The sequence below is a fragment of the Photinus pyralis genome, unplaced genomic scaffold, assembly GCF_008802855.1.
Source record: "Photinus pyralis isolate 1611_PpyrPB1 unplaced genomic scaffold, Ppyr1.3 Ppyr1.4_LG7, whole genome shotgun sequence".
Taxonomy (NCBI): domain Eukaryota; kingdom Metazoa; phylum Arthropoda; class Insecta; order Coleoptera; family Lampyridae; genus Photinus; species Photinus pyralis.
In genome coordinates, this window is record NW_022170738.1 from 42,691,379 (window position 1) to 42,715,630 (window position 24,252).

General features: G+C 35.7%; 3 protein-coding genes and 2 long non-coding RNA genes across 5 annotated transcripts; 3 read left to right on the plus strand and 2 right to left on the minus strand.

The window, feature by feature from the left end:
* The first annotated feature begins 3,211 nt into the window (after positions 1 to 3,211).
* Positions 3,212 to 5,153, plus strand: LOC116177140 (piggyBac transposable element-derived protein 4-like). Its single transcript, XM_031496021.1, has one exon. It carries the CDS (start codon positions 3,867 to 3,869, stop codon positions 4,473 to 4,475), a length of 609 nt encoding a protein of 202 aa, XP_031351881.1. The 5' UTR covers positions 3,212 to 3,866; the 3' UTR covers positions 4,476 to 5,153.
* Positions 5,154 to 11,468: 6,315 nt separating this feature from the next.
* On the plus strand, positions 11,469 to 13,304 carry LOC116176260 (uncharacterized protein K02A2.6-like). The gene has a single exon (XM_031494744.1). It carries the CDS (start codon positions 11,469 to 11,471, stop codon positions 13,302 to 13,304), a length of 1,836 nt encoding a protein of 611 aa, XP_031350604.1.
* Positions 13,305 to 19,032: 5,728 nt separating this feature from the next.
* Positions 19,033 to 21,410, minus strand: LOC116176261 (laccase-5-like; the record flags this gene model as incomplete). The annotated part of the gene is made up of 7 exons (XM_031494746.1): positions 19,033 to 19,628; positions 19,678 to 19,884; positions 19,932 to 20,127; positions 20,172 to 20,344; positions 20,392 to 20,897; positions 20,947 to 21,219; positions 21,280 to 21,410. Coding segments are annotated over 7 exons (1,854 nt in total), but the record flags the coding sequence as incomplete, so codon positions are not given.
* Positions 21,411 to 21,890, minus strand: LOC116177184. The gene is made up of 3 exons (XR_004146618.1): positions 21,827 to 21,890; positions 21,495 to 21,773; positions 21,411 to 21,441 (listed from the first exon to the last, which is right to left on the minus strand). It is a non-coding gene; the product is annotated as an uncharacterized LOC116177184 (long non-coding RNA).
* A 61-nt stretch (positions 21,891 to 21,951) lies between these two features.
* Positions 21,952 to 22,909, plus strand: LOC116177185. The gene is made up of 2 exons (XR_004146619.1): positions 21,952 to 22,507; positions 22,571 to 22,909. It is a non-coding gene; the product is annotated as an uncharacterized LOC116177185 (long non-coding RNA).
* The last annotated feature ends 1,343 nt before the right edge of the window (positions 22,910 to 24,252 follow it).

Here is a 24,252-nt window from a genome sequence, read left to right on the forward strand (position 1 = left end):
AAAAAATCAAATACCCGTTTGTCAAATGCTGTCAGAAGCACACGACACAAATTCTATTTCTTTTTGGTTAAAGACTTGGGTTAAATCGGGATGTATTTTGCCAAAAGTGGTAGTCACTGACCATTCATTAGCACTTTTAGGGGGAGTTGCATGGGCATTTTTAAATATGTCGTTAAGTAATTATTTAAAAATATGTTATAAATTGTTGAGTAATGAAAATTGTGAAGTGCCTGAGGTATATTTACGAGTAGATTATGCTCACATAATAAATATTATATGCCGATGGGATTCAATTAAAAACCCTCGACTGCTACATGATTTTTATGTAGGAGCCATAATATTATTAATAAAATGTGAAACCTTAGAAGAAGTCGCATTATTGTTAGAAGGCCTGTTAATTATCGCTAATAGTGAATATAGTGGAGCAGACAATGAAGGTACCTTAACTCCATGTGAAGTACAAAAATTGAAGTTAAAAGGCTTAATTTCTGGTTTACCCACGTTAGAGATATCAAGTGATTTAGAAGATGAAGCAAATCAACATAATTTACAATCAACGTCCGAAGAATATTCAAATTATGAAATTTTATCTTGGTTTGATGCCATATTTGAAAAATCGTTAACACAATGCACAATGTCAACAGACAATGAAAACTTTCATTATTGCCCAAATGTGACTACTGACTTAAGATTTTTATTTAAGACTTTTGTTTTATGGAGTGGTGTTATGAGAAAAACATTTATGTATGGATTTGCTACTCAATCATCTGCCATTGTTGAAAGTTATTTCAATGACTTAAAAAATCGCACGTTTAAGAATTATTACACGCCAATGGAAGTTGATAAATTTTTTTTACACCATTATGAGGCAATTCAAGGACAAATGACTCTAGCTAAAATGAAGATAGGTAAAGTATTCATGTTTAATAAATTATACACACTAAATGCTGATGTTACTTGCAGATGAAGTTGGAAACACATTTGCGACTGACGATGAAAAAAAAGTCACAAGGGAACCAAATAAAAGTGAAGGTATGTAATATAAACTTAAATTATTAATACCATGCTTGTTTATTGGAATTTGTAGCTATAACTTCTGTTGCTTCGGATAAAGAAAACTTGGGTGAAAATAAGAAGAATGATGAACCGGATGAACTTCAAATTATGACAATCAAAGGTACGTAATGTGTAAAATTGATTAAAGTATGACACTTGATACAATATTTGTTGCAGATGAAACAGATGCATACGAAAATTGGCGAAATTTAGGTACTAGTGTCAAGAAACGAAAGTCGTACTATGGGGCAGCAGCACCTGAAATACTGCATGTCACCGAAGGCAAAAAAATTAAAATCGGTATTTTAACTAATGGCAATTTATTACATAAATGTGTTAATTTAAATAAGAAAAAATACAGATTTGTGGATACTTGTCCGTTAGATTCCGTAATACAGGGGTTAACAACTACGTATTGTGATAGCAATGTAGTGCAAATTTGTATGGAGCAGATGTTATCACCTCAAGTAGTGGAAATAGTAAAACAGTTGGCAACTGGCACAACAAAATTGCATACTTATAAGTTGAGAGGGGAAATTTACCTATCTTCTAATTTTGAATTTCGAAAAACCACTTTAATTAATAATACTATCCGTGTGGAGTGCGCGATGAACGCCGTAAATGTTTTGCAATATTTTCTAGGAGATGATTTCCACAGTACTTGCACAACAAATATATGCGATAGTAAAGAATGTGATGTTACACATCAAACATTATGTTCTAAAACAATACCAATAAATATTAATATTATTAAAAAAAATGGATTCAAAGATCTTATCCAGTCTGCAGAAGACTGCTTAATGTTCAATAAATGCAATTTTACAACAGAATTGTCTAATATTTTGTTTATTGATACGTGTGATTGCGGTACAACTTCTTTATTAGACATTCCCCTATCTGTAAAGTTTAAATATTCTTCTAGTTCTTATTTGTTACGATCAGCAATAAATTTTATTCCACCAATTGGAAAAATAGACGATTTCGATAAACGAATTGGTCACTATACATGCCTAAGTCGCAGAGTGGATGGAACTTGGGAAGTATATAATGACTTAGAAAAAAAGAAATTAACAGTTTCATCGAACACCATTATTCTACCTCATTTATTAATATATTCGATTTAAGACTTGAAGGTTCTATAAAATTACATCTATTTTTTTTTTATTTAGAGTTACGTATGCTATAATTTAAGTTTTATCATAATGATTTATTTAGTTTTTATACTTAGTAGGACATTATGTATTATAGAAAAAATAAGATTTCCAATTTATTGTATGTGTTATAGTAAATATAAATAAAATTTTAAACATATGTCATTATTGAATTTGAAAAAATGTTAGAACGTGCCTAATAAACTTTTTTCTACACAATCAAACACAAACAAAGCACAAACGATTGACATAAACATGTTTGGTTTGTGCTTTTAAAATGGCGTGAAGTTGGGACGGAAACACGGTACCTCATAACTGAAAAAAGGTAAAACGTGCCAACAAGTTTTTTTCGTGCACAATCAAGCACAAACAAAGTCCAAACGATTGACACATTAAAATTCGTTTGTGCTTCCAAAACGGCATGAAGTTGGCACGGAAACACGGAACCCCATATCTAAAAAATGGGCAGACGTGCCAAAAAACTTTTTTGTGCACAATCAAGCACAAACAAAGCACAAACGATTGACACAATAAAATTTGTTTGTGCTTCCAAAGTGGCGTGAAGTTGGCACGGAAACACGGTACCCCATATCTAAAAAATGAGCAGACGTGCCAAAAAACTTTTTAGTGCACAATCAAGCACAAACAAAGCACAAACGATTGACACAATAAAATTCGTTTGTGCTTCCAAAATGGCGTGAAGTTGGCACGGAAATACGGTACCCCATATCTAAAAAATGGGCAGACGTACCAAAAAACTTTTGTGTGCACAGTCAAGCACAAACAAGGCACAAACGATTGACATAATTAAGTTCGTTTGTGCTTCCAAAATGGCGTGAAGTTGGCACGGAAACACGGTACCTCATATCTAAAAAATGGTGGGACGTGCCAAAAAACTTTTTCGTGCACAATCACGCACAAACAAAGCACAAACGATTGGCACAAAAAAAATTGTTTGTGCTTCCAATGTCGTGCTAACTTCACGCACCTTAGTGGAAGGCGTGTGTAAATTATAAGCTATTAGGTATTTCAGACCCAACGCGTCCCTTCCCGTAAGTAATTTTGTTTCTCTTGTATATGCTTTATAATTTATTGAACTGAATAATTTTAGTTAAACACAATGGCTTACGCTTATGAAAAAGATTAACAGATTATGAAGATAATGTTGAAGAAGAGGACGACTCAGATGCTGATATTGGAACATGCGAAGTTAGTGATCATGATTCTGAGAGCGAACAAGAGCTGTCAGATCATGAAGCGGAAGAAGTTAATCAGGAAAGACTGCACTACCTAGGAAAAGATGGAAAACGCTGGAGAAAGCTGTGTCATCCAAAGACGGTACGTACACGGAAATGCAATATTATAACTAAACTTCCGGGAGTAATTGGCAATGCAAAAAATGCTATAAGTCCAAGAGATTGCTGGGAATTATTTTTTGACGTAGATATAATAAAAGTTATAGTCGAATCGACAAACATATTCATTGAAAGTGTAGCACCCCATTATAAAAGCAATTCAGACGCGAGACCTACAGATGCTTGTGAACTAAAAGCGGTTTTTGGCTTATTGTATCTTGCTGGTGTGCTTCACGGAGGCAGAACATCAATTTACGAATTCTGGGCAACTGATGGAACGGGGATTGAAATATTTCCAGCAACAATGGCTCTACGAAGATTTCGTTTTCTTCTTCGATGTTTACGTTTTGATAACATCCACACCAGATGTGACAGAAAAGGTTTAGATAAATTTGCAGTGATTAGGGACGTATTTGAAGCCATTGTGGCTAACTTTAGAAAGTATTATTCCATTGGTGAATTTGCCACAGTGGACGAAATGCTTTTGGCTTTCAGGGGACGCTGCGGATTTCGAATGTATATTCCTAATAAGCCCGCTAAATATGGATTGAAAGTATTTTCGTTAGTTGACTCTCGTACTTTTTATACTCTCAATTTAGAAGTGTACCTTGGACAACAACCGAAAGGTCAATTTGCCGTTAGCAATGCAGCCATAGATGTAGTCGAAAGAATTTGCCAGCCAATATCTCAAACAAATAGAAACGTAACAATGGATAATTGGTTTACGTCAGTGGACCTAGTGAATAACTTACTGACTAATCATAAGCTAACTGTCGTAGGGCTAGGGACGTTGCGTAAGAATAAGAGACAAATTCCACCTGAGTTTTTGAAATCCTCCAGACCACCAAAATCTAGTATGTTTGGATTTGATAATAATATGACTATGGTTTCCTACATACCAAAAAAAAATTGAACTGTTTTGCTTCTTTCATCTATGCACCATGACGATGCGATTGATAAAAGTAGTGGAGAAGACAACAAACCTGAAATTATAACTTTCTATAATTTTACGAAAGGCGGCGTGGATTCTGTCGATCAGCTTTGCTCAAAATATAATGTGGCACGGAATACTAGACGATGGCCGATGGTTATATTTTATGGCCTCCTCAATGTTACAGCCATCAATGCTTTTATTATTCATCGCAGTAATTTTCCCAACGATGAAGAGAGGAAATGTAGAAGAATGGTCTTGAAAGATCTTGGACGAAGTTTGGTAATGGACTATATGAAGGCCAGAGTAACATGTAAGTACTTGCCTAGAGAAATACGACAGCTTGCAGCGAAGATAAGTGGTACAGAGTACACAGAGCCTACTATTCCGGTGGACAATAAGAGAAGCAGATGTGTCTTTTGTAAAGATCGGAAAACCCGATTTAACTGCAAAATGTGCACAAAATTTATTTGTATGGAACATTCTTCCCATATCTGTCCAATATGTGTGGAAACACTTCAGAAATAGATTATCTAAAGTCACGAATTTGATCAAACAGTGCAATTTTAAAGTATTTTTCTTTGGTGCAATTTATACAAATAGAGTTGTTGTTATTTTTTAACTTAAGGATCTTAATTAGTGTTAATGAAGTTTTATAAAAGTGCCTTTTTCGTTGTAAAATTTTTGTAAAAATCTTTGAAATGTTTTCATTTAACATTAAGAGAGAGCTTAGGTGAAATTTGACAGAATTTTGTCTTATGTTGTGCAATTATTTTGAATAAAAGTTTTGTTTTACTCAGTTAGCTTTAGTCGTTTCTAAAAATTGCCTTGATAGACTTTTTTGTTTCAATTATATAAGCTTTTTCTACATGGGCTTCTCAGACCCAAGGCGTCCCTTCATGAAATTTTATTTCACGCGTCCACTCTAGGGTTAACAATGATCCCATTGAAAGGTAGCTTTGTTGAATTTGCAAAAAAAACAAAACTTCCTCTCTGGAAACTGGTATGCATAACAACGGATGGAGCACCGGCCATGGTTGGTAAAAATGTGGGGTTCCTCGCACTTTGCCGCAAAAATGAAGGTTTTCCTGATTTCGCGTCTTTTCATTGTGTAATTCACCAGAATGCATTGTGTGCTAAAATAATAAACATGAAAGTATGGATATTGCAGTGAAGATAGTTAACTTGGTCCGCGCGCGTAGCTTACAAAGACGACTCTGTCGTATTCAACTTGAAGAAAATGACGCGGAACATGCGGATCTTCTCTTGTACACAGACATAAGGTGGCTCAGTCGAGGGAAATTCCTGGAAAGGTTTAATAATTTGCTACCTGAAATAATTTTATTCCTGAATGAATCTGGAGTAAGTTACCCTCAACTGCAGGACGCATCATGGTTAGGAAAGTTGGCTTTTTTAACAGATTTAACAGACCATTGTAATAGGTTCAACCTTGAACTTCAAGGAAAAGGTAAAACGATTATGGAATTTCCACAAATGCATTTAAGTCAAAACTGTTGTTGCTGAAATCACAACTTGAAAGAGAAAATTTTAAAAATTTTCCCAATTTAGCAACAGCGTTGGAAAAGCATAAAAAAATTCGTCACGATTTTGCTACTTATTCTAGTGAAATAGAAAACATTTCGCAAGAAATGGAGAGGCGATTCCAAGACGTGAAACAACTTGACGAAGCATTAGTTTTCATGCCTCCCATTTTCTCAAAATAACGTAGAAGGCATTTCCGAAAAAATTGCTTCTATTATTAATAGCGACGCCTCGATTGTTGAAGAAGAAGTCCTAAAATTGCAATCAGACATTCCCATGAAAGCGAGAGCTGCTGAAGATAACTTCTGGGCCTTACTTCATGAAGAGAACTATCCACGTCTGAGAACTCTGGCACTTCATTTGACTGCGTTTTTTGGTTCAACTTACCCTGCGAAGCTGCTTTTTCACAAATGAAATATATTAAATCGAAATACCGTACCTGTTTGATCGATCAACATCTACAATCCTGCATTCGTTTGAGTGTCAGTAATTATGAACCATCATTTCATAAATTAATTGAAAATATGCAATGTCATGCGTCAACCTCAACATCTTAGTTTAATAAATGTTTTGCATTTAATATTGAATTTTTTTACATCACCCCAACAAAATAAAAACCTATTTCATATTAGTAAGTAAAAGTAGCTGGTAGATCGCGAAGGATCTTACTTGTGTGGAGTAGATCAAACGATATAAAAGGTTGGCCACCTCTGGTCTAAAGCATCATTCATTTGCATCACTTACCACATTTTAAATTAAATTTACATTTAGTAAAGAAAAAAGATTCCATAAATGGAAAATAATCACAAACTGTCTTTCTTTTGGAGGCAAAAGTATATACGATTGTTACGTTCACTTTGGGCCAACGTGACAAAATTACCTTAGATAAGCAGACGGTAAGCTCAGGTAAAGTAGAGGTGGGTCGGGGTGAAAATGGGGTTCTTCTATACACACACAAATAAGCCAAAAAGGGAAGGAAACAGTAAAAGTAATCCGGATAGGCGCCACTTAGTCTTTGATGAATTTAGAGAGAGAGGAATACTAAAGGGATGAACAAGGCAGACCAAGAGATCCTTGTTCTCGTCTTACTAAACTCAAAGGAATACACAATTATGGGGAAAACAAACAGTATTTGATGTCATAAATGCGGGTAGTTTAATAACAAAGATCTCAAAATATCACAAATCTGACACTGTAATATATCGATCTAGTATATCAAACTGGGAATTTAAAATAATCTCTAATAAAACAAATGAGAAGCCAACACGTAGCCTGGGGAAAATATTTATCCAAAAGGGCTTCCGCAGAAACAACGGAGCTATAATCATTAAGTGACTTTCAAACAAAGTAATAATCACAACTCGTTAGTATCAACAACCAAAATGTAATCAAACGTTAAAAGGGAAAAACGACGAAAATAACTAAATTTACCTTGAACTCCGGTCGCAACCTTCCGAGCTCAGAGGACGCGAAACTGCAAATCTGAAACAGTCAGACACAAAAACAAAAAAATATAAGAAGGGTAATGATTCGCGTTGCACAATATATCGCATAAGCAATGGTTAACGTAAGACACGAATGGTTATTCTTGTACGTAGAATTGCAATCAATACTAAAAAGAATCAAAAATTCAAATGACTTTACAACAAAACAAAATTTGGTTCGACTAAGGGTTGGTTTTCACAATCGGTATGAGATATCAAAAAGTGACAAAGTTTTAAGAGAAAAATACTACAAAATGTACAAATAACTGAATCTATCTTCAATGACAAAGCAATCTTATCAATTCAAAAGAAAACAAACTTACACGAGCAAGTTCTTCAAAACAAAATACATAACGTTAATTAAAAATTTACACAGTATCAACTCCACACGTCTCGTTAATTAAGTACTTGCGTTTCGGAAGAATGAATCGTAGGTCAACGAACTTCGTAAAATTGGGTCATCAGTTCAAATATCGGTTTCACATGAAATGGCGATAATTCTTCAGTCAATTCTTCAGTCGGTAAGGTAGAAATATGTAGAGCGTGTTTGATTGTAATGGCGTCGAAACTTCAATGGAATTCTATTGCACCATATGGAAAATCGGGTATTTGCGTTTCCACGTCAAAATATCAATGTACAGTCAGGAAGCAATTGGTAAAACCAAAATAAGAAGTAATAAAACTTAGGGAGTACGAAAGTAGCCTAAAATAGATTATTTAAAATAAAAAGATAATGCGTCATAGATAACATACCGCAAAACGGCCTTAAACTTGTAAGATAAATCCGCAGCAATGCGTCATCAGCGAAATTGGAAGTAAGATGATAAGAGAAAACTTCATTAATCTTAGTACAACACCACTAATTAATCCCAATAAAGGTAGAAGAATATGTCAAGTAAGTGTAATGGCGTGTAGCTCAAATACAAGTCAAGATCGAATCGATTTCTTCAACAAGGACTGCGCGCGTCGTCAGTGAGTGGGAGAAGAATAACCGCGCCAATCAACAGAAAACTAGACCAAAGGTTTTTTAAAAGAAACCTATATCGCAAATAAAGGATCGGGTTATAATGTGAACACCTAGATGGCGTAAGGATTGCTATATAAAGGTAAGAGCTCACATAATGTTATTCGAGAGGGATTCCACATAGTAATTCAAATATAAGCCAACGCAAAGATTACACGGTAAATAAAATAACGTCACACGATTTTATATATATAGATGTACTGAGAAGATGATCACGAACAGATATGGCGCAGAATTTAGCCTTTTGGGCAGGAAACATAAAGAGGCTTTTAAACCGTTAAAAATGTATGAACTAATATTAAGTAAGACTTACTCTATAAAGCTAGCATTACACTTGTCAATTTCTTCATGAATTAATTCATGAAGTTACTTCATGAAGAAATTGTATAATGTAATATACCAACTTTGACGTCCAATAAATTCACGAAATTAAAACATGTTCTATTTTTCGCCAATTTTACCGTGAAGTTCAGTGCTACCAAGCAACAAATTTTTGTTTAAGTATATCAGAGAGAGTGAGGTTATGACTATATGTTTATGTTTACATTTTACCCGAAAAAATGTCTAATAAAAACGAGAAGAGTAGTTGTGGAAAGGTAAGCAAAAATGCCAGAACAATAAATGAAATACAATAATAATTACTCATCTATTCCAGGATACCTATACATATACGAGAGAGCAAATAACAGGTTTGATTACTTTGTATCAAAGTAGAGAGGTGCTATAAAAACAAAACACGACGGCTAATGGCACTACAAGAAATTCTAAATGAATTCCAAACTCAATTCGATGTAATTTTGACACTAGAAGAAATTAAAAAGAAAATTAATGCATTACGGACGCAATATTTTAGTGAAAAAAATAAAGTCGAGAAGAGCAAGCATAGCGGAGCAGGGACGGATGAAGTACACCTAGATGGTGGTGCTACGAGATGCTCTCGTTTTTAAGCGATGCGACTCCTGTTACACGAGGAGAGTCAAATCTAAGAAATACTGAATCAGAAAACAACACACAAGAAGAAATCTTATTTGAGGGAACAGTGGACGAGTTAAACCAAGGTGGCGTAACAATTACAGACGATTACATAAGCTGCACAGACTCGCCTGTATCCAGAGCTACGTCGGCAGAACCCCCACGTAAAAAACGGAAGGGAAATCCAGTTGCGGATGTAATGGAAAAGGCTGCAGCCATATTAGCTGAGACACAGAACCCGCCACCACCGATGGATGCTGTGGATGCTTTTGGGTTGTAAGTGTCTTGCTCATAACTTGTAACTAATTATTCACAGGGTCTTTTTTTTAGAATGGTTGTTAACGATATGAAACAAATTGCAAATCAACAAAGATTTCGAACTCTACGAAGAAGAATACAACAATTAATAGATGAGGCGTTAAATGACGAGGAAAATAATTTGAATTAAGTGCATTAAATATGTATGTACTGCGTTTATAAATATATAGGTATACATAAAGTAAGCTTAATATCTATCATATTGCCAGGGAACAGCCCCTTCATTTAAAAAATATTCTTTAAATTCATTTCGAACTAATATACACGACATTTTAACTCTGTTTCCACTTTGGCGTGACAGACCATATTTAAACGTATAATTATTGTCTACATCTTGCTGATCTGCAAACTGAGGACTTTCTGCTCGTAAAAAGTTATGGAGAGCACAACACGCTAAAGAAATCACTTGCACCTTCTCTGGATCCATTAAATTTATCCTTGATAGAAGTATTCTAAAACGATTCGCTAGTATTCCGAAGTTCAACTACTCTTCTTCCTCTACTTATCCTGTAGTTGCAAATCCGTTGATCATCTGTCATACCTCTAAATGGGTAGGGTTTCAAAATATGATCTGACAGCGGGAAAGCAGCATCAGCTAGAAAGAGATGTGGAATTGGTACACGTCTTCCTGGTAAAGGTTTATCCTCGGGTATGTTTAAAGAGTTCTGTGCTATAGCTTTTGCTAATGATGACTGCCTATACACTCCACCATCAGAAACTCTGCCATTCACTCCAACATCCACATAGATTTAAATTATATTTTGCGTCTACCAGTGCAAGAAGGACGATGCTGTGTGTACCCTTATAATTATAGTACGTGGAACCCTCATCTCTCAGAGGTTTAAATACAATATGTTTGCCATCTAAAGCACCGATAATATTAGGAATATTCCAAATAGTTTCAAATTCTTTTGATATGTTAAGCCAGTCTGCTGCAGTGGTTGGTGTCTAAAAAAATGAAACCTACAGAAAATTATAAAAAATTAAAAATGTTACCTTTAAGTAATCTGTTCTTAAAACGTCATAGATTGCTCTACAAACAATTGGAATAAACAAGGATATCGTTGATTCAGATATCCTGAAGTTGTACATTAAACTTCTATATGATTCTCCCGTTGCAAGAAATCGCAATGTAATGATCAATTTGTCCCTTGCACTAACAGCCTCTCTAAAAAATGTATCCGATTTCGCTATTTTAGGTGTCACTAATTTTAATAATTTATTTAAAGTAGATTCCGACATCCGAAGAAACTTTTTAAATTGGCCGATGTCTCTCTTAAAACCATGTGCAGCTAGTTTTAGCCCTCCTTCATTCTTATCTACTAGCCAGGGTCTTATCCACCATCTTTTTTGTTTTTTAATCTGTGTTCGTAGACATCCAGCACTTCCAGCAGCAAGTAGCAGAGACGCAGCAGCAGGTCTTCTTCTCCTTGTTACCCAGTTGTATAATATAAGTTCTCTGTTGACTGTTGTTAGGTTGGTGGTTGTGGAATGCGGCCAGTGGAACCTAACCTCATTAGTTGTAATAAGCATGTGATTATTCCTGTGTTTGGATTAATAAATCATCTTTAACAAGTTAAAGAGTGTCTTCTCAATACATGGTGTCAGGTAAACTAGATTGAGCCCCGGAGAATGATGGAGTCGTTGTTTAAGCCGCCGGATGCGTTAAACATACAAGGCAATCTTGCCGATAATTGGAAAAAATTTGAACAACGATTTGACTTATTTATGACTGCGACCGACTTAGATTCAAAGGATCAAAAAAAACAAATTGCTGTGTTTTTAAGTCTAGTTGGAGAAGACGGATTAGATATCTACAACTCGTTTACGTTGACAGCCGCGGAAAAGGAGTCCCTGAAAGAAATCAAAAAGAAGTTTGCGGACCATTGTGCCCCTCAAAAGAACGTAATTTATGAGAGATTTGTTTTTAATTCGTTGGTTCAAAAAGAGGGACAAACTTTTGATAGCTTTGTAACAGACCTCAAAATTGCGGTGAAAACTACAGAATATGCTGACCCACTGGATATGGTAAGGGATCGTATAGTAATGGGGATCTTTGACAAAGCGACACAAGAAAGGCTGCTGCGTGAAAAGGACCTTACCTTAGAGAAAGCTGTGAATTTTTGCAGGGCCATTGAGGTAAGCAAATTTCAAGCAAAGGCACTGCAAACTGAAGCCTCTGTAAGTGCCATTAAGATGCAGAAGAAGAGAGATAGAAATGAACTTGTGCCTAATAATCTAGAAAAGAAGAGGTGTGGCTATTGTGGCTACAACCATACCAAAGGCAAATGTTCGGCTTTCGGTAAAGTGTGCGGAGAATGCAATGGAAAAAACCACTTTGCGAGTGTGTGTAGGAGGAAGGATCAAGGAAAGGAGGCCCGTACAAGCTATGGAAACAAAAATGGAAAACGAGTGAACGAAGTGAAAGTGGAGAATAGTGATGAAAGTGAGTGCAGCGAGGATAATTTTTATGTAAGTTCTCTAGTGAAAAAAGTTGACGGCATTCGGTCCAGTGGTGAAGTTATGTGGCGCAAGAAGATCAAAATCGGAGGTAGACTAATAGAGTTTAAGCTAGATACTGGAGCAGAGGTCAGTGTAATTCCTCTTAATGTTTTGCATAAAATTAACAGGCAGGTTAAATTAAAAAAGACTAATATGACTTTAATTGCTTATGGTAACTCGGATTTTAAAATTAATCCAATTGGAGAAATTAATTTGAATTGTGAACTTAATGATAAATTTGCATGCTTACCTTTTGTCATAGTTGATAGTAACAATCAGATGCCTCTGTTAGGGTTAAAAGAATGTTTAGCTTTAGATCTAATTAAGAGGATTGACACAATTAAGGATTTGACAAAAATAGGGCAATTTAATAACGTCGAGGACATTGTAAGAATATATCCTCAAGTTTTTTCTGGATTAGGTTGTTTTCCAAGTGAACATAAAATTGTTTTAAAACAAAATTATTTACCACATGTTCAGGCAGTCAGGCGCATACCTCAAGCACTTCATCAGCGAGTAAAACATAAATTAATTGATCTTGAAAGCCAGGGTATCATAAGAAAAGTTGAAAAACCAACTGAATGGTTAAATCCGTTGGTGATCGTAGAAAAAAAAAATGGTGATTTGAGGCTATGTCTAGACCCAAAGTTTCTAAATCAGAATATACAGCGTGAGCACTTTTTAATTCCCACAGCTGAGGAAATTGCTGCTGAGCTAAATAATAAAGCTGTGTTTACTGTACTTGACATGAAAGATGGCTACTTTCAAGTTAAAATTGACAATCAGTCATCTGATTATTGCACATTTGGAACACCTTTTGGTCGCTATCAATTTTGTCGGCTTCCATTTGGTATTAGTTCTGCCCCTGAAGTGTTTCAACGCAAGAATTTTGAACTTTTTGGAGATATTAAGGGCGTACAAGTATACTGGTGTCAAGCCATGTTCATCATACATTTCTGCCATCATTGATATGCCAAAACCAGAAAGTAAGTCTGATCTTTTGAGGTTATTGGGCATGGCCAAATTTTTAGGCAAGTTTATCCCAAATATGTCTAAAGTAACTGCCCCCCTTCGCAATTTGACAAGGCAAGATGTTGGATGGACTTGGACTGATGAGCATGACCAATCACTATCTAAATTGAAACATTTGTTAACAACTGCGCCAGTTCTTGCATTTTTTAATCCGTCACTACCCATTGAAATTGAGACGGACGCATCAAAGGATGGCATTGGGTCTTGTTTGCTTCAAAATGGGCACCCAATAGCCTTTGCATCTCGGAGTTTGACAAAAAGTGAGTTTAACTACGCCCAAATCGAAAAAGAATTGTTAGCAATTTTATTTAGCTGCTTAAAATTTCACTATTTTATTTTTGGCGTCAAAAATGTTAGAGTCTGTTCAGACCACAAACCTCTAGAGTCAATTTTTAAAAAGAGCCTACCAACTGTATCACCTAGACTGCAACGCATGTTGTTACAGTTATTAAACTATGATTTAAAAGTGACTTATAAGCCAGGAAAATATTTATATATTGCGGATACACTATCTCGCGCCTTTTTGACTAGTGGCGATACAGTAGAGAACACAGATTTAGAGTATTACGTACATTCATTTACAAATTATTTACCAATGTCTGCAGAAAAAAAGAATTTATTTAAAGAAACCACAAGGAGTGATGAGCAGTTAAAAACTATTATTAATTTCCTCAATTCCGAGTGGCCTTCGAAAAAAGGGCAAATTCCATTGTCTGCGCGTCATTTTTATAAACTCAGAGGTGAATTATTTATGTCTGATGGCTTATTGTTTTTTAATCATAAACTAGTGGTTCCTAAAAGTCTGAGACCCGAGATGTTAATTAAACTTCATGAGGGACACCTGGGGATTGAGAAAGTTAAAGCTCGAGCTAGACAAATTTTCTATTGGCCATCTATGAGTCAAGAAATTGAATTGTTTATAAAAAAATGCAAAGTTTGTGAGAAGTATGCACGTAAAAATGTAAAAGAAACACTTAAATCTTATCCTGTCCCTGATCGCCCTTGGGAACGAATTGGTGCTGATATTTTTTCTTATGGAAATAATTCTTATTTGGTAACAATGGATGCATATTCAAGTTGGCTTGAGCTAGTATCAATTAAAAATAAATCTGCTCACGAGGTAATTCAAAAATTAAAAAGTATTTTCTCAAAATTTGGTTCCCCAGACACCTTAGTGTGTGATAATGTACCCTTTAATAGTTATTCGTTTGGAGAATTCAGTAAAGAGTGGAATTTCAATGTGGTTTGTCGTAGTCCAAATTATCCAAAGTCCAACGGCTTGGCGGAAAAAGCTGTGGATATTGCAAAAAAATTATTAAAAAAATCATTAGAGGAGGGTAAAGATATATTTGATGCCTTAATCCAATATCGGAATTCCCCTCTTAAGTACTTGGACTACTCCCCAGCACAATTGTTAATGAGTCGTATTTGTAGGACTAAACTGCCTATATCAGCAGACCTGTTGAAACCAACTTTATGTAAAGGTGTTAGAGAAAAACTTCAATTAAGACTAGCGAATAACGAAAAATATTACAACAAGACTGCCACTGATCTAAAGACTTTGAAACCTGATCAAAATGTGACAGTTTTCAACCATATTGACAAAACATGGACACCGGGAAAAATCATAGATATTGCACAAAATCCTAGGTCCTATAAAGTGTTAGATGAGAATGGTGCGGTAGTTATCAGGAATAGATTTGACATAAGAGAGTCATTGAATAGTTATAAGTCTGTTGTAAACAACGATTTTGATATGTTAAATAGCCGTAACTGTTCTCTGCAAGCCAATAGTGACATTAATATTTCAAAGCATGAATCGTCGTCTGACTTAGTGCAGCAATCAAAAAGGTCTAGCTTAGAAATAGAGAGCCCTCTCAATAATGCTCAGTCTAGCTCTAATTACGAATCCGCGTCAAACCCACCTGCTTTGAAATCCAAGGTGTCCGGTCGTATTATTAAAAAACCCAAAATGTTAGATTTATAAGCTTTATTTTAAAGAGGAAAGATGTATAATATAAGTTCTCTGTTGACTGTTGTTAGGTTGGTGGTTGTGGAATGCGGCCAGTGGAACCTAACCTCATTAGTTGTAATAAGCATGTGATTATTCCTGTGTTTGGATTAATAAATCATCTTTAACAAGTTAAAGAGTGTCTTCTCAATACAGGTCTTTTAATTTCCAAACATATTTTCAAGAAGTTCCTATTTTGTGATTCTATGTCCGGCAAACAAATCCGTGAAACGACTACACATGTGCGTATTTGTCGGGCTCGCTGTCCGTGCTATTATCTTTACGCACTTTAATTACTTTGATATGACAGACAAGAATATAAGCAAACACACTCTTTATTTGTAATGCAAGTACAAAACTAAAAACGACATCGTTATCTCAAAGCAAAAGGTACATCCTAACCACAGAACAAGTGAGCTTAACTACTTTCATTATATACAGGGTGTTCTACAAGTAAACATTGGATTACAATACTTATAATACGTGCTCGTCGTCCTGATCGACGGATGGCGAGCAAGATATGTACGCCGAACACGCGGATTCACACATACGAATTGATACGGATCTGTCCCGCGTACATGTCCGCCGTACATATCCGCATGTGAATGGCACCTTTAAAACTAAACAAGATCCCGCTTAAATTTGAAAAGTGGCACGTGATAAAACATCTAAGCCCTGGCCCCCTTACGTTAGTTGTAAGCCTGTTGAGGGCCTAGAACAAGAGGGACAATAAATAAATAAATAAATAAACGCTTTGATCTGAAGCACAGTAGGGAAGCAACGTTAAATAAAACACTAAAATTGTGAAAAGTTTGTTTAATAATGATCGTAATTATTATGATTGTGAAAACCCGGAAATTTAGTTGATGTACATTAATATAAACAAAACAAACAAACCCAAAAGGTGTCGTATTCTCGCAAGTCACTGCCAAGGGTAAAAAGAGTACGACGAAGAAAAATCTTGCAGTTTGATTAAAACAGTCCAAAAATTAATTAACAAAATATTTTGTAAAAGTTTAAACAGTAGTTAACAAAGATAGTAAATGCATATACACAATGTTGGTTACACTCAAGGTTAAAAGCAAGTTTTTGGGGACAATGGGTCAGGTAGTAGCAGGTACCAAGACTCTGAGAAAGGGTGAAATACACAGGATGTGACTCATCTTTGATGCAATAAAGTCCTTTTGTTGAAAGCAAGATGGAAAATTACATGTCCTTGTAGGCAAATTTGACTAAAAACAAGATATGTGGAAATTATTGAATCGACACTCATTTAACGCACATAGGTTCTAAACTGAAGAGCTTTGATTAGCGTAATCTCGCTCCTGCAAGATGGGTAGTCCGCCCCTGGTTTCGGGGTTTCGAACCTACAGTTGGATGTCGAAGACAATCACGGAATTAGGTGTGTCGTAACACAAATTTGACTACAGTTTTTACCACCCCCGTGACTGCTTCATTCACGGAGAAAATTGTTAGTAACATACAACAAGCCAGTACATACATCAAACGAATCAGTAATTAAACTTACATGAATGTTACTTCAGGGACAAGACCAAGTAGGTAATCAACATCAATAAACATAAATTAAGCAAACATTACACCAAAAATGTAAACAATTACAAATAATAACATAACGGTATCACACATATGATTCTGCATTGTGGTTAAACCAAGTAAATTTCAAAAACAGAGATTCAAACAACAAATATAAAATGCGGCATACAAAACTCAAATACGATATAAAGAAATGCAAAAATTACTACCTGCATTAAATAACACAAAATAATAACAAACATTTATGGAGCGACGCGTTCACGACCGCCATTCAAGGCAAGATGCTAAACGTAACTCCCGTTCGTGCTTTCGAGGTGGCGCAGGCAGCTTTTTCCCACCCAGAAATTGCATGGTTGCCAACTCTCAAAAATGTATGTATCGTCGTAAGTTGTATATACAGGGTGGAACCTCTCATGGTTTTGTACGAACTTTCGGTTGGATGAATGAAGCTCATTTTTTTTACAAAGTAATGGTAGGTACTGCCAATGACTTGACAGTGTTTCTTTTTTAAATTTTTTCTCTAATTGTGAGATTATCTTATTATTATAAGATATCTGATAATTAGAGAAAAAATTAAAGAAAAACACTGCCCTATTTATATATAACGTATACGTATGTATTCGTTATATACTGTTTGGTAGACCTAATTCTTAAAGATCGTCTGCCTTAGTCTAAAAGCATTTCAGATCGACTATAGTCTTCAAATATCTATTGATTATTTTTGATAAATGTCGTCCATCATATAGTAAGCAGCCTCTCATTTTAAAAGCCACCCGCCTCTTAGTTAAGTAACATGACCTGAGGCGGCAGACGGTTGACTTCCTAATACCCGTACTATACAAGGAGCAATGAAATTTGTAAGGTTAACCTGATGTTTATTTATTTATTAAAATTAATAAATTGATATATTTTACATACTTTATAGCAAATAATAAAAGCAAATAAAATTATAAATCTGTATTTGTTGGTTATTTTTATTGAAAGCTAAAAAATTACAAAATTAGTATAGGGGATATGAAAGCGCATTTCCACTTGCATTCATTTTCCATCTGCAAAATGCAACTTCTGTTAAAATCGTAAAAATCCGGCTACAAATATGAAAGATAGCGTTGCAAATTTCCAATCCATTTTTGACGTGCTACTTCAATTTCAGTTTATAAGAAGAATTTCATTTCAATGCTTTTCTAAATAAGAAAATTAGAACTGCGCATGCGCAAACCTAAATTTTGAAGCTAATGTTAGATTTTCCTTTGTTCCAAGCGCCTGAGTATCAAATTTCAATTAAATGCTTTCATAGATAAAAAAAGTTGGCACTGCGCAGGCGCAAAATAAGTTTTTGAAACTGGCGCTAGATTTTCCTTTATTCCAAGCACCTATGTATCAAATTTCATTTAAATACTTTTATAAGTAAAAAAGTTTGCAATTCGGTTTATAAATGGTCGAGATGCGAAAAGGGCACTGTGAATTTTGAATCGATTCGATTCAACTTTGGGCATTGCGTATTATATGGCTAAAGCTATGCCCATATTGAATTTCATGCAATTCAGTTAATAACTAACGGAGATGTAAAAGCGATCGGACATTATCTAAACAAAGTTATCGTTCACACGGACAGATAGAGGGACAGACAGACAAAGGAACAGACGGACAGACCAACAGACAGACGACAGACAGCAATACAAAATTATAAACAATCTCTAGGATCGTTAATAAACGGCAAAAGTGTAAAATTATGGAACATGTAAAAAACGGTTTTTTGTTTTTTTTACAATAACTTTTTTTGTAAGCGGTACAGAAAAAATTCCTTCCTTAGTGCAAGCCTCGACACCATAACGAACCAAATAGCGAAAAAAGTATAACAATAGCTCTTAAGATAAAGAACTAGTAGCGTCTCAAAACGAGCGGACGGACAAAGTGGCCACAATAGCGCATTTTTTTAATTTTTGTGGAAATGCGCTAAAAAAGTCCCACCATCAAATTGCTAGTTCCTTTATTACGGTATCCAGACGCGCATGCCATGGTTATCCTATTTAAGCGGCAAGTACCTACATATTGAATTTGATACAATAGAGGACATGCACATACATTAGGGCGGTCGTGAAACCTTTATACTAGTTTTATTTTAAGAACATCAATATTAATCAACATCAACAACGGATTAATTTATATCCAGTCTCAGAATGACACATTTCTGAGGATAGCAATTGCTTCTTATATTATTATAATATTATAACTATCATAAACATAATCCACTGCATAAATACACATGCATTCAATAAATTAAGAACAATTAACAATGCTGTAGTTCGATCAACTTGATCAACGGATCTAAATTTCCGGTATAAAGTCTCCACACCTTGGAAAATTTTTGGGAACCGGTGGAAAATCGGAGGGATCGCCAATTTGAAGTACTATCGACATACCAGTTAGCAGATGATTTAAAAAATGACAGTGAAATAACCAAAAACCGGGGCTATTTGCTCTAAACCTGATGACAACGTATCCATTATTGGGTACCGAGACGGTATCTTTAGAAGGTGGGTGGTCGTTTCCACTGTAAAGTTGATTGTTATCGTCCATAAGCATGACCTTTTCTAAACTGATGCTTTCGTTTACGTTGGATATCCTACCACTTCCAAGAATGTAAAAGGTGTGTCCGTGTAGATGAAATGGATGGACAAGGTGGGGTTGTTTCACTAAAAAAAAGCATATTATATAAAGGTCTAAAAACTCACGCCGAGTTACGTTGGTCTATCAGAATTAGCTCAATTACTCCGTTTAAGGGAAGTTTCAGCAAATGTGTGCATCTACACATGCCTTGGCAGTCCATCTTTAAGTTAGTACAGAACTGATTAGGATTTAGTTCGGCGAATTGCGATAGTAATGGGGATGGTGGTGGCACATAAGAAATGTTATTCATTAATCCGGCCATGTGATCGCCACCTAACGGTACTAAAATCCATTCACAATTAAATATTTCCGAAAATTCTATTCTTTACCAAAGAAATTGTTAAATTCATTCCGATTAAATAATTCTTCATCTTCGTAGGTGTAAAGGCTGAAAGGTAAAAACAGTTTGACATCCGGTTCCACTTTCAAAATCCCCTCATCAATCTGTTTTGCACTATGTAATTCACTTACACAAATTGCATTTTCTTGAGTTTCATCACAGTTTGAATCCAAAGAATGATATACCTAAGTGGTAAATGAAGATTTCGTGCACTAAAAAAGTGGTTTACCTTTCCTATAGGAAGCCAATTGCTAGTAACTGAGTTGGTTAAGCATTCGTCAATGTATTCCAATTTAGCCACCTGACTAATGCCTAGATCGGTGCACAGGCCAACTGCTTGAACCTCGATATCGTAATGTCCAGGTTCATTATCTGTATGAATGATAAAATCGTATCTTTCGCCTACAAATAAACTACAGAAAGCGTAAAATGCACCAACGGTGTAATACCAGAGGTTAAAATAATTCGATCGACCTGCACAGGTTGTAGGGGTTCACCGTCGCTAGCAATTACGGTTAAAGCGTGATTTTTTACGCGTACCTGAATTGGACAAGCTAATGAAATAGCGCCGATTAATCTAAATCTATATCTTCGTCCAGTGAAAACTTTAAATACCTCCAAGGCCGCTATGTTATTTTTAGCTTTGAAACCCTCATACACTCCTTTTCCATTGATAAGTATGTTGTCCGGTATTTGGCTCACGGCATGGCATGTGGACTTTAGGTGGGTTTCGTCAGGTTTCATGCATCCAGGATATCGATTACCGGCCAATTCGTGTATCCAGTCCTGCACGAACATTACATGTTCGCTAAGATCAAAATCGTACAACTTGCTGTGGGGGTCTACAGCCAAGGGTTGGCGTATTATAATGCTCCCAGTTAGACCATCCATCTTTTGAAATCCGGTATGAGAGTGCCAATAGTGCGTACCGGGGTGAGTGGCGGTCCAAGTGTACCTAAATTGGTATAGACTGAGTATAGTAATTATTTTTCAATAATTCTAACCGAAATGTGTTCCCTTGCAGTATGGGACATTGGGTAACGAAAGGGACTCCGTCATAATATTGGGTGCCATGGTGATATAAACCGTGCCAATGAATTGTTACGTCAGAACCTTCCAGGTGGTTTTCAACATCTATAACTACCTCATCGCCTTCACAGACTTCAATACTAGGCCCCGGAAGCCTACGATTTGCGACAGTAACACTCCTATCAACGCCATCGGCGATGATGCACTGGCAGTTATTTGTACCATTCGGAAAGCAGTAGTGACAAGCTCTACAATGAATGTTTAGTATCTTTAAATGCCGGAGCCGGGACCGGGAAGAAATACTCAACCTGGTTTGTGTGGCATACTGTTCCAAATAGAAGTTGTAGTAGCACCTCCTTTTCGACCCATCGCATGGTCTGGCACATTGTTCTGGTAACGAAAGATTGTTTTGAGTAATATAGTTTTGCAGTGCCACTTTTCAAAATTTGCCGATATTACCGATCGAATATCTGTGGGATTGCTTATAGTTAAGTAAAACAAAATTAATCTGAGACCACCTCACCGCACAGAACCAACACTTGACATACAAGAAGAATAAGAAACGATAATGAGTAAAAGGTAATCATTTTAACGATACGCAGAGTCCACTATCGCGCAATATCCTCTTCCATAAAAAATGTCATTCCACTCCGTTAACTGCCAGACAATGACGACGGGGATCTTTTATATATTGAGATATCTACGTGTAAATATTTGTTATCGTATGTTTCGCGATGGGAGGAAAAAGGTTCTCCACATTGAACGGAAGACATTTTTTAGAGCATCTTGTCGGTCCCAAGCTCTAGCACAAATTGTTTGAAAGTTTTGGGTAATTTTGCTTAAATAATGGCAAACCTTAGCAATTTTAGGTGACTTTCTATGTGGAACTTCGGTTAAAAATAGACATCACCTACATATAGGTAATCATTTTCCCGGTATGAGTATAATTAGATAACACTATTAAATTCATCAGTACCTACTTGCATAGATACAATGGAAAAAAAATATTACTGTTCTGTCACCCAGGGAACAATAAGTAAATTACTTACTCAACGATGTGTAGGTATTAAAAAAAATTAGATATGTAGTGTAAAATAAGGGGAATACCTGGTACATACAATGAATCACTACCTTTAGTAATTTTGCATCCAGTAATAAAATTGTGCATTACCATTGAATAATACTTTATGTCCTCTACACATAACTTGCGAAACTTACCTACGCATAATTGGACTTATATATTTATTATATAGGTATAATTATAATTATCTTTACAATTACCTGTAGATACCTACATATTGTAATTACGACAGTTATATAGTATTTGTAGCTTTGCCGGTTTGTAGTAGGAATATCTACTTGTAAAGGTTCCCATCTCATTAATCACAATGGATAATAACCTTCTTTACGTTGGAATTGCTCGGGGCGTTCAGAAGCTATAGGTACATAAATTAGAAAAGGACAAGAACAATGTAAAGTAATTTAAATTTGAATATAAGAAGAAAACATAAAAAAGAACAAACAAAAAAGTTGAAGGTAACGTAAATTTAATTTAATACGTGGTTTATGTAAATGTTTATTTATATAAATTGTCCACAGGGATAAGACTATTAACAATAAATTTAATTAACAGTCCTGACAACGTTCTAGAAAATTCGCTACCCCCCTCCCCTCTTATAACTGTTGCGCCTCACTACACGGGCGACGGTTGTATCAGAGAGTCAGACAGTCCTAAGTGACGATACTATCACGTTATTTCGATAGCGAGAAGGGGAGTACGGAACATATGAGCGTAGAGAAGACACGAACCACCACTTTTGACTTGAAACTTAGCGCGACCGAAATGATGATTTGGTTGGTTAGGCTTCTGCTAAATACAATGACGCTACTGGACATCACAAATTTGATGATTTCCAATCCAAGAAAACCGTTACACTCTACAACATTCCTGAATGTGTAAAGGATGCTATTCCTCGTGGATTCATTGCGTCGAACACAATGAGTGGATTCGAAAACTCTGGAATACATCCATTTAACTCCAAAATATGTCAAAGAGAACAAATATTAGACATGTCAAATTTATGTCCACGAGCCACCCTCCAAGCCGATCTGGGGATGCGAAAGAACTAATGACTGGTTTCAGCCATTGTGGTCTACTATTCCGGATATAGTTGTGAAGAACTAATTACCTGTGACTGTAAAAAGAGGTGTACTATGTGCAACTGCGTCAGAAACGGTCTTCGGGTTCGGAATAGTTATTTGTGTACCAAGGCCGTAAAAGTGATCTTTTTTGGCCGAAGCTGCTGTTTGTGGCCGAGGCCGCAATTCAGATGAGGCCTAACAAATCACTTTTGGCCAAGGTGCACACAACATTTTTTAGGCGATCATCAAAAAAAAATTCAAAAATTTGCTCATAAACATATTTTTTCTGAAAATCATAGTTATCTTAGACAATTAAAAACAAAGCATTTCCTGTCATATGTAATTATAATTAGCATCTTTGCGTGTTTTGTGCGTATGAAAATGGGTGATAGCGACAGTTCAGATACCCCAAATGAAATTTGGGAAGCTGCAAGCGTTGCGACCCTAAGTCATATATGAATGATATAAGAGCAGGCGTTTGAGAGTAAAAGTACAATCGCAACTTCCTCCGTTGCACAAGATTTTAATAATGTCAAATGCAATAGGTCCTTCGTAACTGTGGCTTCCAAGACCTTATAGTAAACATGCTGTACAATTATTAGAAACCTGATTACCTACTTTGATGGTAGGTATAGGTAGCTACTTGTGTTCTCGGTTAATTGCTGGTGATTCTTCGTATAATAATGTAAGCAATAACATCTTCCTCATGTTTTGGTTCTACACTTCAAAAAGGTCTGCAAGCAGCAAAGATTGAAACGTCAAACTATAATTTTAAATGTGAACATTGTGATTATGCAAAATAGTGTGAAACATTCCTACAAGTCCGAAAATGAAAAAAACGCACGTGGATGACCCAATCCTTGATGGGGCTAAACCAGATAGACGCTTTGTATCAAACAGATTACTGCTTCTCACACATCAGTTTCAAATAAGTAGGTACAGTTTGACAGATGTGTACAATAAAGTAAAGTTTGACAGAAGCGTACAATAAAGTTAAACTTTATGGCCGCAAAAGCGACCACAAAATCAACGTTTTTGTGATGATAGCCTAAAAAATAAGTTTTTTTTACAAACTGGCGTTTCGACTGGAATTTTGTCTGAAATGGTTTTGTTTACATCAGTGCAAATTTGTAGTTTTG